This window comes from Penaeus chinensis, chromosome 3 (genome assembly GCF_019202785.1).
Source record: "Penaeus chinensis breed Huanghai No. 1 chromosome 3, ASM1920278v2, whole genome shotgun sequence".
Classification (NCBI taxonomy): Eukaryota; Metazoa; Arthropoda; class Malacostraca; order Decapoda; family Penaeidae; genus Penaeus; species Penaeus chinensis.
In genome coordinates, this window is record NC_061821.1 from 22,483,933 (window position 1) to 22,496,432 (window position 12,500).

Genomic DNA, 12,500 nt, shown 5'->3' on the forward strand with positions numbered 1-12,500 from the left:
TGAATAGTATCACCGATTATCACAGCGTTAACAGTACAAGAAAAAAGAAAAGAAAAAATGAACTGCAAAGCCTATTATCAGAGTGACGCGTCGAGACCGTTACTGAACTATTTCCTTTACTTGATTTTGTTGTATTGGTTACGTGTAGGAATGGTCATACTTGAATTAATTAAAGTTCAGGGGTGTATTGTCATGCGAGATTGTCGTAATGAATTTGAAGAATATGGTTTTATGTAGGTCAATATATCTTATATGATTGCGTTATGTGTCTATTTTATTTATCTCTTTTTTTCTTCCTATGCAACTTTTTTTCTCGATCATATTTGTGACTGAGTCCGGTTTTGCTATCATTAACCGGAATGTTGAACGTTATACCATTCAGGATCTGCACTGTTATTATGTTATATCAGTGTAGTGCCGAGTGACATAGCTTAGTTACGATGCATGAAAAAGTATATTGATTCTCAAGGACATTTTATTGAATCATGGCTCAAAATTCTAAGTATAGATTACTATGGGAACGGACGAATTTTATTTAAAACACTTCTATACATAAAAAATACCGTTGCGGCTATTAGAAAAATCAGTTTAGAGGAAATTAAAGTGAATTAAAAGCAAAAAGAACTTTCACTCTAAACGGACCAATCAGCTTCCGAGTTTCGCCCGACCAATGGGTGCCAAACGCTCTCGACCAATCAGCGTCGAGAGCGCCTCTTATGAAGACATGGCGGTTTAAGGGAACGTCTCCGTTTGAAAGTTTTGCTCGAGTTTGTGTCGGATTTTGGTGGTATTTAGGGATAAACGCAGGCGGGATGGCCTTCCAGAGGAGAGGTAAGTTTATGCTAATTACATCAGGACATTTTTAATAGGGTAATACTGCAGGAAATCATATTAAATAGGAGTTTTGTTTCATACCCTGATCAGCTGATCAACACGTAGCAGGAAGAAGTAACATTCTTCTAATATTTCATACAAACTGAAATGAAACTAATTCCCATAGCATTACACAAGTTACAAAATAGGGTGTTGATTTTCAAGGGAACGGGAATATTATATGTGTTTAAGGTAAATATGTATCGTAATTTACCAATGTTTTGAACTTACCCAAGAATCAGCTGTTTTTGTCTTCACCGGACTTAAAATATCACTTGACATTTGTTAAAACGTGCTTAAGTACCATTGACTAATTAGTAATAAGTTTTTTTTTTAGATTGTAAATGAAATGAAATGTATATAGCAGAGAAAAGGACTGAATTGTTTCTTATCATTACACGTAAAATCAATTTGGTATTCATCTCATTTTTAATCATGATGGTATCAGTAGCAGTGACAAGAAAATTAATAATAATGACCACGATATTAATGAGTGGAAGGGATTATATTAATAATTGAAGTAGTGGAAAGATTGACAATGGTGATTATGTGAAAGTATGGATAGTATGTATTGCAATGACATTTGATACAGTTTTAGTTGAGGCAGTGACAGTTTCTCTGTCACTTCAGTTTCTCCCTCTCATTCCCTGTCCCTATCCCTATCCCTAATCCACTCCAACCCCCCCCACCCCCACTCCCACTCCAACCCCCCACCCCCCACTCCCACTCCCACCCCCACTCCCACCCCCACTCCCACCCCCACTCCCACCCTTACCCCCACCCCTACCCCCACCCCTACCCCCACTCCCACCCCCACCCCCACCCCCACCCCCACCCCCACCCCCACCCCCACCCCCACCCCCACTCCCACTCCCACTCCCACTCCCACACCCACTCCCACACCCACTCCAACCCCCGTACCCCCACTCCCACTCCCCTTTTCACACCCTCCCCCTCTTCCTCCATCTTTTCTCTGACCCTCTCCCATCCCCTCCTCTCCCTTCCCTCTATCTTTCACCCTCTCACCCCTTCCATCTTTCTCCACCTCTTCCTTTCCCTCCCATTTCCTCTTCCTCCCCCTTTCTCTCACATTTCTTCTCCTTTTCCTCCTCTCTATATCATTTCCTCTTCCTCTCCCTTTCCCCTTTTCCTTCTCCCTCCCCCCTCCCTCCTCCTCCCCCCTGCCCTCCCTCCTCCTCCCTCCTGCCCTCCCTCTCTCTCCCCTTAAATCATCTTTACCATTCCTTGCAGGTGGGGAGGATGGCTGCCTCTCTGCCCAAGACATGGATGCAGAGCGTCACAAGAACATTTCATACCAGTACTTGTGTCACTTAGAAGAGGCCAAGAAGTAAGTGGTGAAATGTCTTGGATTTCGTTTGCATGATATAAAAGTTCCTTGATATAGTGCAGGAAATATATAAAACACTGTATGTCTAGAGAATTGATTGGTCATCTCACATTACCAGTTGTTCAGATCATAGTATCTAGAGTTTTTCTCACATACAGTCAATTACAGTTAATGGCATAGGCCTATATGTAAGTGCAAGAGACGAAGGAGCATAATTTTAGTCACTATAATATGTACCTTTTTCTGACAGTTGGATGGAAGCCTGCATCAGCGAGGAACTTCCAGAGGCTGGAGACTTGGAGGAGGAGTTGCGTCATGGAGTCTACCTGGCTAAGTTGGCCCACTTCTTCGCACCAGAGACAGTGCCACTCAGGAGGATCTATGACCCAGATCTTGCAAGATACCGGTCACATGGCTTGACCTTTAGGCATACAGATAATATCAACTACTTCCTCAAAGCACTGGAGAAGATAAAGCTACCCAGTGTATGTATTTCTGTACATCCAGTAAAAAAATTGTAGTCTGAATGATATCATATCAAAAGTTTATGAACATGTTGGTGTCAAATAGTCATATTCCATTAAGTCTTTCCCTTTGATGTTACAGATCTTCTACCCTGAGACAACTGATGTTTATGACCGAAAGAATATGCCCCGTGTTGTTTTCTGCCTTCATGCCCTCAGTTTGTATCTCTTTCGTTTAGGCATTGCCCCACAGATCCAGAACCTGTATGGCAAAGTCAATTTCTCAGGTAAGTTATAGTAATTTGTGTGTGGATTTCAGTCGTAAAAAGTTTATAGTCTGTAGACTTAGGCGCTACTTATTGACAGCATATTTGTAACTAATGATTTATGTTCTTTGATTTATAATCCCATTTTATTTCAAACTGAATATTTGAAGTGATTAATTCATTGCTTTTGCAGAGGAAGTAATGCAGGCAATGATGAAAGAACTCAGCAAGTATGGTTGTCAGTTGCCTCAGTTTGGCAAGATTGGAGGTATCCTTGCAAATGAGTTACCTGTGGATGAAGCTGCATTGCATGCTGCAATCATTGCTATTAATGAAGCCATTGAAAAGGGGGTATGATCTGTTGCTTTTATTAGATTTTAAAAATGGTCTAGCAGGATGTTATTTTGCTTTTATGTTAGATCATATAGAAAATATGCGAGTGTGAGTTGCTTTTTTGCAGACTTGACAAAATCTTTTGCATACTGATGCTATCATTGAATTATTGACCAGTATTTTTCATTGATTTTTTATTAATTTGAAAAATTTTATGATTTTTATTGTTATTATAATAGTCATCATGATTATCATCACCATCATATTTTCAAAGATTCTATATTAATGAACCAAACTTTCATATCAGGAGGACTCAGAGCTGTTAGGAACCTTAAGAAACCCCACGTGTCACTTGGAAAATGTCCTGGATGAAAATGCAGACAGTTATCTCCAGTGTCTTTCCGATGCCAAGATGCACAAAAAGGAGATGGCAATAAACAAGGTTGGACTTCATTTCTTTTCCTCTCCTGTGTCTTCCTCTCCCTTCTACACCCTGTTTTTATTTATCGTACTGTTGTTTAACCCTCAAAAACAATTGCGTTTCAAGCTTCATAATATGAAGTACCTTTTCCAGAGTCGTGACCAAGACTACATACCAGATGCCTATGATGAATTGCTCACCCAAGCTGAAATCCAGGGCCATATCAGCTATGTTAATGGCAAGTATTTCTTACAAGAATTTAGGTCACATACTGTTACAATATGTATGTATATATTCAATATATTTGTTTATATGAAGAGATATATACATATAAACATGCACAAAACAAAAATTATTTGTGTATGACTTAAATTCTGTTATTTCATTTTCTTAACTATTATATTAAACATTGCAGCTTTCTGTGCTGTAGAAAGAGTGGAAGATGCAGTCAAAGATGAGAACACAAATGCCTTGTTTAAAGCTCTCACATCTCCTGTATTAGGTCTGAAGGTGAGTCCCTCAGTATCAGTTTTGAATATGTAATCAGTCTATCAGTATTCTGTCAACAAATCTATATATTGGATGTTGTGACATAATCCTTTTCTTTTTCATAAGTTTTCATGAAGATGATGTCTTATTTGCATTTCTCTGGTTCTAGTTCTCCATTATAACATATAAGTATTATTTTTATTACCTAGATTGACAAACTTTCCTTTTGCTTATTGGACTTCAACAAGGAAAACAGGTTATCAGAATCAAAATTGAAATCTGGTAACTAATATAGTATAATGGCTTCTGTTTTCAGGGAGTCAAACCAGACTTTGCTGGAGAATACCTGAAAGCACTGGCAAAGGAACTAGAGGAGAAGGAGAACCAGGGAGGGAACCAAAGCTTTAACCACAGCCTCAACGTGTCACTCTTGCCCACGATTCTGAGCAAATCTTCCGTCCAGGCCATCATCTCATCAGTGAATGAAGAATCTCTTTCAAAACAAAGACGTGGGTGAATTTTTTTTAATGCTTCATGGATTGCATTTTTTTTTGGAGGGGGGGCACATGGATAAATGTTAATTTATGTGTTTACTTGATAAAGGTTCTGGATATGGTTTCCTTGGAATTACCACAGTATATACAATTTTGCATTCATGGAACTAATTCATCATGTGTCCACAAATTCATATATATGATTGTTTTATTATTGCAATGTTCATGTTATATTCATCATTATGATCTTATGCTGTTGAGAAAAGTAGGAAAGAAAACTCCAAGATTCATGTTGTGGTATACAGGTGATTGAGTGTGGCTGCTCTTATTTATTCTGTGCTAGTGAAAGCTAGTCTAAATTTCTTTAATCAATTCACTGTGTTGGGCAATATAGGCTTTAAGGTATGTATATAAATGTCTTAAAGCTGTTTATCTTTGCAGTGTTTAAATTCAGTTTTTTTTTTTCTTTATAGTGTTGCAAGGCCTGGCAGTAGTAAATAAAAGCCTAGAAAAGGGCACACCCCAGGAGACTTTGAAATACTTGAAAGGTTTGGGGCCAAGCATACCTACCCTGCTTGATTTTGCTGCACCTCTGTACCATGAAGAGATGGCTGCCATTCGTGCTGATGCGCAGGTAAACATTTGGAATTAAATTTTTACATTGTAAAAGATGTTTTCTAAAGTTGGGACATTTTTCCTCAATACTTTTATATTCATAATATGTTTTTGAAAAAATCTTTGATGAAATAGATATCTCATGTCTTTCTCTTTCTCATGTACATGTAGCTTTTTATCTCCTCTTATACATCTTTTTCCTCACTTTCCTTTCCTAACTCAATCTAATTCTTTCCATATTCCTTCTCATCTTCTGCCACCTCAATTTCCTCTTCCTCCTCCTTTCATACTTGATACGCTATAATTCTGAAGATCTTGAGTATTGCTGGTAGAATTTCAGAAGAGTATTTTTATGGTATGTCTGGATTTCAGGCAGATTTGAACCTAGTAGAAATCCAAGGAGGTGTCCGCATGCTGTCTGCTGTTGCAAGGGTTAATGCTGCCCTGGACACTCACAACCCTGAAGAGGTCTGGCATTACCTTTCTGACCCACAGACACATGTACAGGTTAGTGTTGTAGGTGCATAACCTCTCTTCAGATGCTTGGTGTTTCATTTGTTGAAATTTGAATGGTTATTAAGTAGACAAGCTATAGCTACTATCTACAAGTTTTATTTGTTATGAAGAGCAAACAGACACCATTTTTTTTCCCTTTTGTAGGAATGCTATTTACATTTTGCCAACAAAAGCAGATTTACCTTTGATGTAAAGCCATTAATATCTTGAAGTAAAATACAGTATCAGTGTATTGCATACCCCATTTACCTTAAAACTTAAGTTTTCAATTTTTTACAATCATAATTCCATTCTCCCAACTGAGAAAAAAAATGTTCAGCAATCTGCACAATCTCTATATACCTGACTGCAGTATTCCTTTAACCCAATGTTGCCAGAGAAAATTAATAAAAAATGGGGAAAATGCTGTGCTCATTTTTTATATTTTTTGTGAAATGTCTCTGCACATAGATTGCTCTGCTAGTGCTTAGCCACAGAGGAGTCAATTAGTAGACCTTGTGACTTTACCTGATTTCACCTTTCCCTGAATTAGTGGGAAAATGTAATTTTTACTAGTGCTATGAATATCAATGGTGTTATTTTAATTATAAACATTATAATTACTATAATGTTATAAACATTAATAACAGCAAAATAAGATGACATCAAATATTTTCGTAAATCAAAGAAAAGGATAAACGGGTGAGACAGGCAGTACTCGTAATTGGCTCATTGGTGACTTAGCGCAAGTGTTGCCATCTGTGTGTAAAAATGATTAAACTAGTAAACTCACAGTGGGCATGGCATGTACGTACACGTCATGCCCGTCAGCACTGGATTAAGTCATGGCTTCATATGTTATTTTTAATATGAACACTAATTCATATTAAACACATTGGCACTGATATTTTTCCCAAGGTCTTCGTGACCTCCTCATTTGCCCTTGTTTAATGCCTTCCCCAATTATTAATTTTACCCTCAGGGTTTGGAACGCAGTCATGCCCGGGAGTATTTCTCATCCTTGCATGAGGCTCGCCAGGCAAAGATAGCCTCAGGAGAAGCTTGTCCCCTGTTGACCTACCTTGACCTCCAGCAAGTTATAGATGAAGTCAATGACAAGCTGCAAGAAGTGAATGACAGTGAGTTCTGATACTTGTAATTTGTAACATTTTTCCTTGTATATAACGGTATGCTAGATAGCACATCAATGAAAATGTTTTGGAACCATCTTTGTTAGGGCTTAATGTAAATGTGTATTTTGAATTATCTATATCATTATCTTATCATATTTAGTGTGCTAAAAATAGATCATCATCTTCATCCTCAGAGGTGGGAGCCTTGACAGGTGTGAATGAGGCAGTCATTGCTGGTGCAGTCCAAGATACAATGAATGCCCTCCAACACCCAGCCCTCCAGCTGCCCTCTCTTTCACCCACAGATACTCTCCACTATTACCAGCTCCTCAAGGTATAGAGATACGATGATTTTTATTTTGTTAATTGGTCTTGTCCTTATGTTATTGTTTTCTTGGCATATTAAAGAATAACTCCCACTCCCCATAAGACGTCAAAACTAGCTGTTAATTTTTCCTTTTGCTTTATCAGTTGCTAAAGATTACCAAATGTGAAATGCTTGGTGACAATGCTGCAGAGCTCTGGTTAGAGGACATTGTAGAGGTAGTGAATGCGGTAAAAAGGCATTCGAAGGAGTCCTCCAACACGGCCAGTGTGCTAGGTAGGATCAACTCTGCCATGGTGGATGGAAATGACTCGGCCATTGTAGACATACTCAGGTTAGTTATTTTCTGACCATTTCTGTCTTTATTTTTGTACATCCAAGGGGAAATTGCTGCATGTTTAGTGTCTCTACATGAAAGTACAAACTCTTTCTTTGAACAGCTTATATCAAATGAAATTGTAATTATGCAACTTTTTTTCAGATCTCCAGATTTAGCACACCTTCGAATTCAAAAGAGCCACCTCTTAGGAGTACTGACAATGCTTAAGAAATCATACAGAGAAAAGGAAAGTTCCACTGTGACATGTCCATGGATCCCATACTCACTTACTGATGGATCTAAGGTCTGGATTTCTAATGGTTGTTACAATTAATGTCATTTTGCCGTGTCACTTTTCACATCACTTTCACAATTTTTTACATATAAGGAGTGACCTTTTGATTTTGAAAATATTCAAGGGCCTTGTAACTAGAAATAAGCCATACTGATTTTTATTCTTAATTAGATGTGATACTGTGATAAAAGAATATTATTTCCAGTGAGTGGAAGAAATATACACAGTAAATGTATAAAAGTTGAAATTATTGGAAGCCGTTTGATAGCACATTACAGTATCTATGCTTAACCTACCAAGGAACATTTGTATTGAAGTTCCTTCCAGTGCCACTCAGAGTCAATTTTACAGGTATACTTGAATCTCGCAAATGGTGGATACCAGTGGGAGAAGCCAGAGGAAGTGGTGATGGCTCACCAGAGCCGCTATCTGACCTTGGTCGACCTGGAAGAAGCTGTAATGACCATCATGCAGCAGGAAGCCAACAATAAAAGGGTGCGAGTTAGGTCACCATTTTGTGGGGACAGTTTATTTATGGATTTTTTATTTACTTATAACTTATTTATATTTAACTTTTTTTATTGTTATTATTTCTTTCTAATGTTGATAGAAGAGACTAATGTAGAAAAGATATAGTCCTGAAGCCGTATAGTATATGCTATGAGTAATTGTTTTCATGAACTATTGTTAGATAGGTTTCAGCTTTTGAGGTCGGCATTATATTCATGTAAGCAGTGTTGATAAGGAGGAGGTTGTTTGGTTTTGCTAAGATGATTTTGAGATATTCATCGAAAGAAAAAGGCTTCACGTCCTCTTTTATATCAGCCTCTTCATTCTCAATATGGAAAGCAAATTATTTAATTTCTGAGATAGGTCATTGTGAAGGTTTTTTAATAGTAATTTTTTACTAGTACTGCTTTTTGACTGGTATGTAGTTTTTGTTTTTCTTTGTGGATGAGATATAGTAAAAAAGGAAACAATCAATAGGCTAATTAGAATGTATTTTATAAAAACATTAATAGGATATACTCTAATATTATTCAGATATTTAGATTAATCTTAATCTCACCATCTTTTGAAAAGAACAAGCATTCATTATTCAACATTCTTTCAGTTGGACCAATTAATGGTGCGACTGCAGGCCAGAGCACGTGGATGGTTGCAGCGCCAGAGAATGCACAGATTAAGAGTTGCAGCGTTAACAATACAGGTTTGTTTTGTCAGTACTCTGCTGTTTATATTATTTAACCGGTTGGATTGGGTGCTCCCTTTGGCACTTGGATTAAAATCTGACCACTAGGTTTACTTGAGTGGGGTGTGTGGCATGTAGGCTTGACCTAAATGAACACACACACATGACTCCTTGCCTCCTTTTAGCAATGCTATTACCTCCTATGATAGAGACATGTTTGACTGTATTCCCATTTTCTGATTCTGTAATTGTCATTTTTTATGCTGCATTGAGAGGATGCTCCATATCTCTCCAGGTAGTTTACTGTTCAATAGCAATAACATGAAACATTTGCTAATTTTTTTTTTTTTAATAGTAGTATTCAGTTTCCTGTAAAATATCCTGCACCACAGCTAATGACAGGCAGGAATAGGTTCCTGCCTATAAACATAGTTTTCTCTTTCGAGCCAGCATTATCCCAGGCATGACTCACTTTTGTTTCACTCCCCCCTTGTAGGCTGGTAGAAATGTTGCAGGAGCCCCTTCCTGACCGCCCCACTTAGTCAGTCACCCTCCAAAAGCTTGTGCACTCATGGTCCCCATCACCCACTCCTTGGCAACTGTTTCCCATGGCAAGACATTCCTATCATCCCAGCCTTCAGCCAAAGTTTTCCATGATATGACATGTCACCTGCCCTTGGCCAAATGTTTTCATGACTAGATGTCCAAGTCACTCAGATCTAATGGGTTAAGTTACATTTTTGTCTTCACATATATGTATAATTTGTATTGAGAGTCAGTGTATGTAAGTTATGTGATTTCTCCCTTAGGCTTGGTGGCGTATGGTAAGAGCCCGGAAAATGTACATCATGTACTGCCAAGCGCTGAGGATGTCAGAGCCGTATGTCATCATTATCCAGCGAGCAGTACGAACTTGGCTTCATAGAAGGAGGATAAAGAAGTTGTCTAAGCACTTCAATAAACATGTTTGTACCTTTTTAATGTTCCTCTGTTGTTACAACTATTTGTAACTTCAAAAAGCTCGTCAGGGAGGAGTAAAATCTGATATTGGTTTGTAATTATTCATAAGCCTTGTAAAAATAAAATTTTATGTCATAAATGTTTCTTTTGTGGCTTTAGGAGAGGCAGGTAGTGGTGATCCAAAGAGCATGGCGAGCACACAAGGCTAGAGTGAATCTCCGCTCCCTCACCCACCAAGCCAACCCACCACTGTCTGTCATCTGCAAATTCATCCATCTACTGGATGTGTCTGAGAAGGACTTGGATGAAGAGTTCAAACTTCAGGTAACTGAAAGAAGTTCACTATAGTTCTAATTCTTTGTAAGATTTTAGTATTTTTTATGGGCTTCATATTTTAGTTTGGACAAATTAGGCAGTATCATAAATATGGTAATAATGATCAATTCAATGGAAGGAAACATTTTCTGTTCTTTCCTAACCAACATATGGGTTTTTATATCACTTTCTACACAGAATGGGTTTGCTAAATCTTGTGAATATCTTGAGTAGCCAAACAAAATAACTAATTCTTTACTTCTACTGAAAAAAATAAAACTGACGATGATAGTGCCTAATTCCTAGTGATTCTAATTTATGTATGTTTTTTTTTTTGTTTTTGTTTTTACAACTTGAAACAAAACATGTATTTTGTAGTTAAAATTTAGGAAATCATTTTCAGAATTAATAATCATGATGGATTTCCCTTAATTCTGATAGTGATTCCTTTTCCTGAAAAAAATATTTTTGATTCCTCTGGTTCTCAATACTGATTCCAGTTAATCCTCCTTTCACTTGTGGGCACTCCAATGGGTATTGAAATTCAGACTGCACTAAGTTGTTTACTACACCAGTTGTATATATTATTGGTAAGTTTCTGGTAATGGTTTCCATTTTTGTTTTTGTTTCATTTACAGCGTACAAAGAGTGACATGGTAAAGACAATAAGACACACTCATCAGCTGGAGACACAGGTTGACGAGCTGGATGTGAAGATTGGACTTCTCGTTCACAACCGCATTACATTGCAGGTAAAGTGTCATATGGTTCAGCAGTGCCAAAGTGAATTGGTTATTTAAGCGGTTTGACAATAGGTTTAGCTAGGGACTGTTTGGTGATAGGTATGTAAGGGGTATCTGTGCTGTCATTTTTTGTCTTAGTTGTGTGTGTATACATTGATTTGGTATATTTTACAAACTGGAGACAAGTAGGTTTTGCTTTTATTTTTATCGGTATATTCATTTAGACTTTTAGAAATAATTAAAATTAATGATAAGCTGTTTTATTGTTTTTTCTTAAAAATAGTCCTGTTGGATGTACTTTTCAGGATGTGCTTCCAGTTGACAAGGAGAATGTGAACCCAAATGTGCCAGAAACTAAAACGAGAAGGAGCAGGAAAGGCTCTAAAGATACCCTGAAGTATGGTTCCATGAGAACACAGAGAGGTCTTAAGGTACTTATAACTATAAGTGTAGTTGTTTTAAGTTCTTTATTTTATGTTATATGAGATGTATATTTCTATTTTTATATTGCAAGGATTCATGAGCCTTCAAGATAATCCCTTTATTATTAACAGGCCTTCAAGAAGGAGTCAAGAGAGAAGCTGCTATCCTACCAGCACCTGTTCTACCTTCTCCAGACTCAACCACACTACTTGGCTACCCTCATTTTTGCAATTCCTCCTGGCAAGACCACAAAGTTCATAGAAAATGTGATTTTCACCCTCTACAACTATGGAGCTAATGACCGTGACAACTTCTTGCTCCTAAAGCTTTTCAAGACTGCATTGGAAGAGGAAATAAGGTACATTATAAGTTTTGTTACTTTTATTCTTATGACTATCTTGTAAACCCTTTGTTAATCATGAATGGAATAGTTATTACATTTGCTATATATCAATCATACTTGAATGTGACATTGATTATATCAGCTGAGCTTTTGGAAAACTGGAGCAGGATTATATCTTCGTATACAATTTTGCATATAAAGAGAAGTACAAGAAAATGTTTAAGTCATGAATATTTAGGCTAGAAAGCATAATCTTTTTTATACAGCTGCTTTGTGAATTGTTGAAGGTGGCAGTGAGGGACTTACAGAAACACAAGTGAAATATATTCATTTTTTATTTTACAGATGCAAAGTTCTTCGTCTAAGTGACATTGTCTCTGGAAACCCACTAGTGGTGAAGATGATAGTGTCATTTAACAGGAAAGGTGCAGGACAAGCTTCTCTTAGGGACATGCTTGGCCCTCTCATTCACAGGGTAAGGATCAGCAGTATTTGTTTATCTGTAGTGATGACCTGGGAATATTTTATGTTAATGATTAAAATATAATGTTATATTTAGAGAGAACAATTTGTTTATTTATGCTTAACTTATAAGAACTCTGCATTTTAGCGCGCATGGACAGACACACGCGGACACACACACACACACACGGA

General features: G+C 37.4%; 1 protein-coding gene across 1 annotated transcript in view; it reads left to right on the top strand.

Moving 5' to 3' along the window:
- The first annotated feature begins 683 nt into the window (after positions 1 to 683).
- The window catches only part of LOC125038569 (ras GTPase-activating-like protein IQGAP3), a 25,641-nt gene continuing 13,824 nt past the window's right edge, over positions 684 to 12,500 (top strand). The window contains exons 1-23 of the mRNA XM_047632104.1: positions 684 to 831; positions 2,125 to 2,221; positions 2,472 to 2,706; positions 2,828 to 2,972; positions 3,145 to 3,302; positions 3,592 to 3,726; positions 3,859 to 3,943; positions 4,121 to 4,215; positions 4,511 to 4,703; positions 5,162 to 5,322; positions 5,676 to 5,810; positions 6,781 to 6,937; positions 7,126 to 7,265; positions 7,403 to 7,590; positions 7,738 to 7,879; positions 8,222 to 8,365; positions 8,985 to 9,080; positions 9,872 to 10,027; positions 10,182 to 10,346; positions 10,976 to 11,089; positions 11,386 to 11,511; positions 11,635 to 11,861; positions 12,192 to 12,321. Coding sequence (XP_047488060.1) covers positions 717 to 831; positions 2,125 to 2,221; positions 2,472 to 2,706; positions 2,828 to 2,972; positions 3,145 to 3,302; positions 3,592 to 3,726; positions 3,859 to 3,943; positions 4,121 to 4,215; positions 4,511 to 4,703; positions 5,162 to 5,322; positions 5,676 to 5,810; positions 6,781 to 6,937; positions 7,126 to 7,265; positions 7,403 to 7,590; positions 7,738 to 7,879; positions 8,222 to 8,365; positions 8,985 to 9,080; positions 9,872 to 10,027; positions 10,182 to 10,346; positions 10,976 to 11,089; positions 11,386 to 11,511; positions 11,635 to 11,861; positions 12,192 to 12,321 — 3,339 coding nt within the window. The 5' untranslated portion in view covers positions 684 to 716. The remainder of the gene's footprint in view (positions 832 to 2,124; positions 2,222 to 2,471; positions 2,707 to 2,827; positions 2,973 to 3,144; positions 3,303 to 3,591; positions 3,727 to 3,858; positions 3,944 to 4,120; positions 4,216 to 4,510; positions 4,704 to 5,161; positions 5,323 to 5,675; positions 5,811 to 6,780; positions 6,938 to 7,125; positions 7,266 to 7,402; positions 7,591 to 7,737; positions 7,880 to 8,221; positions 8,366 to 8,984; positions 9,081 to 9,871; positions 10,028 to 10,181; positions 10,347 to 10,975; positions 11,090 to 11,385; positions 11,512 to 11,634; positions 11,862 to 12,191; positions 12,322 to 12,500) is intronic.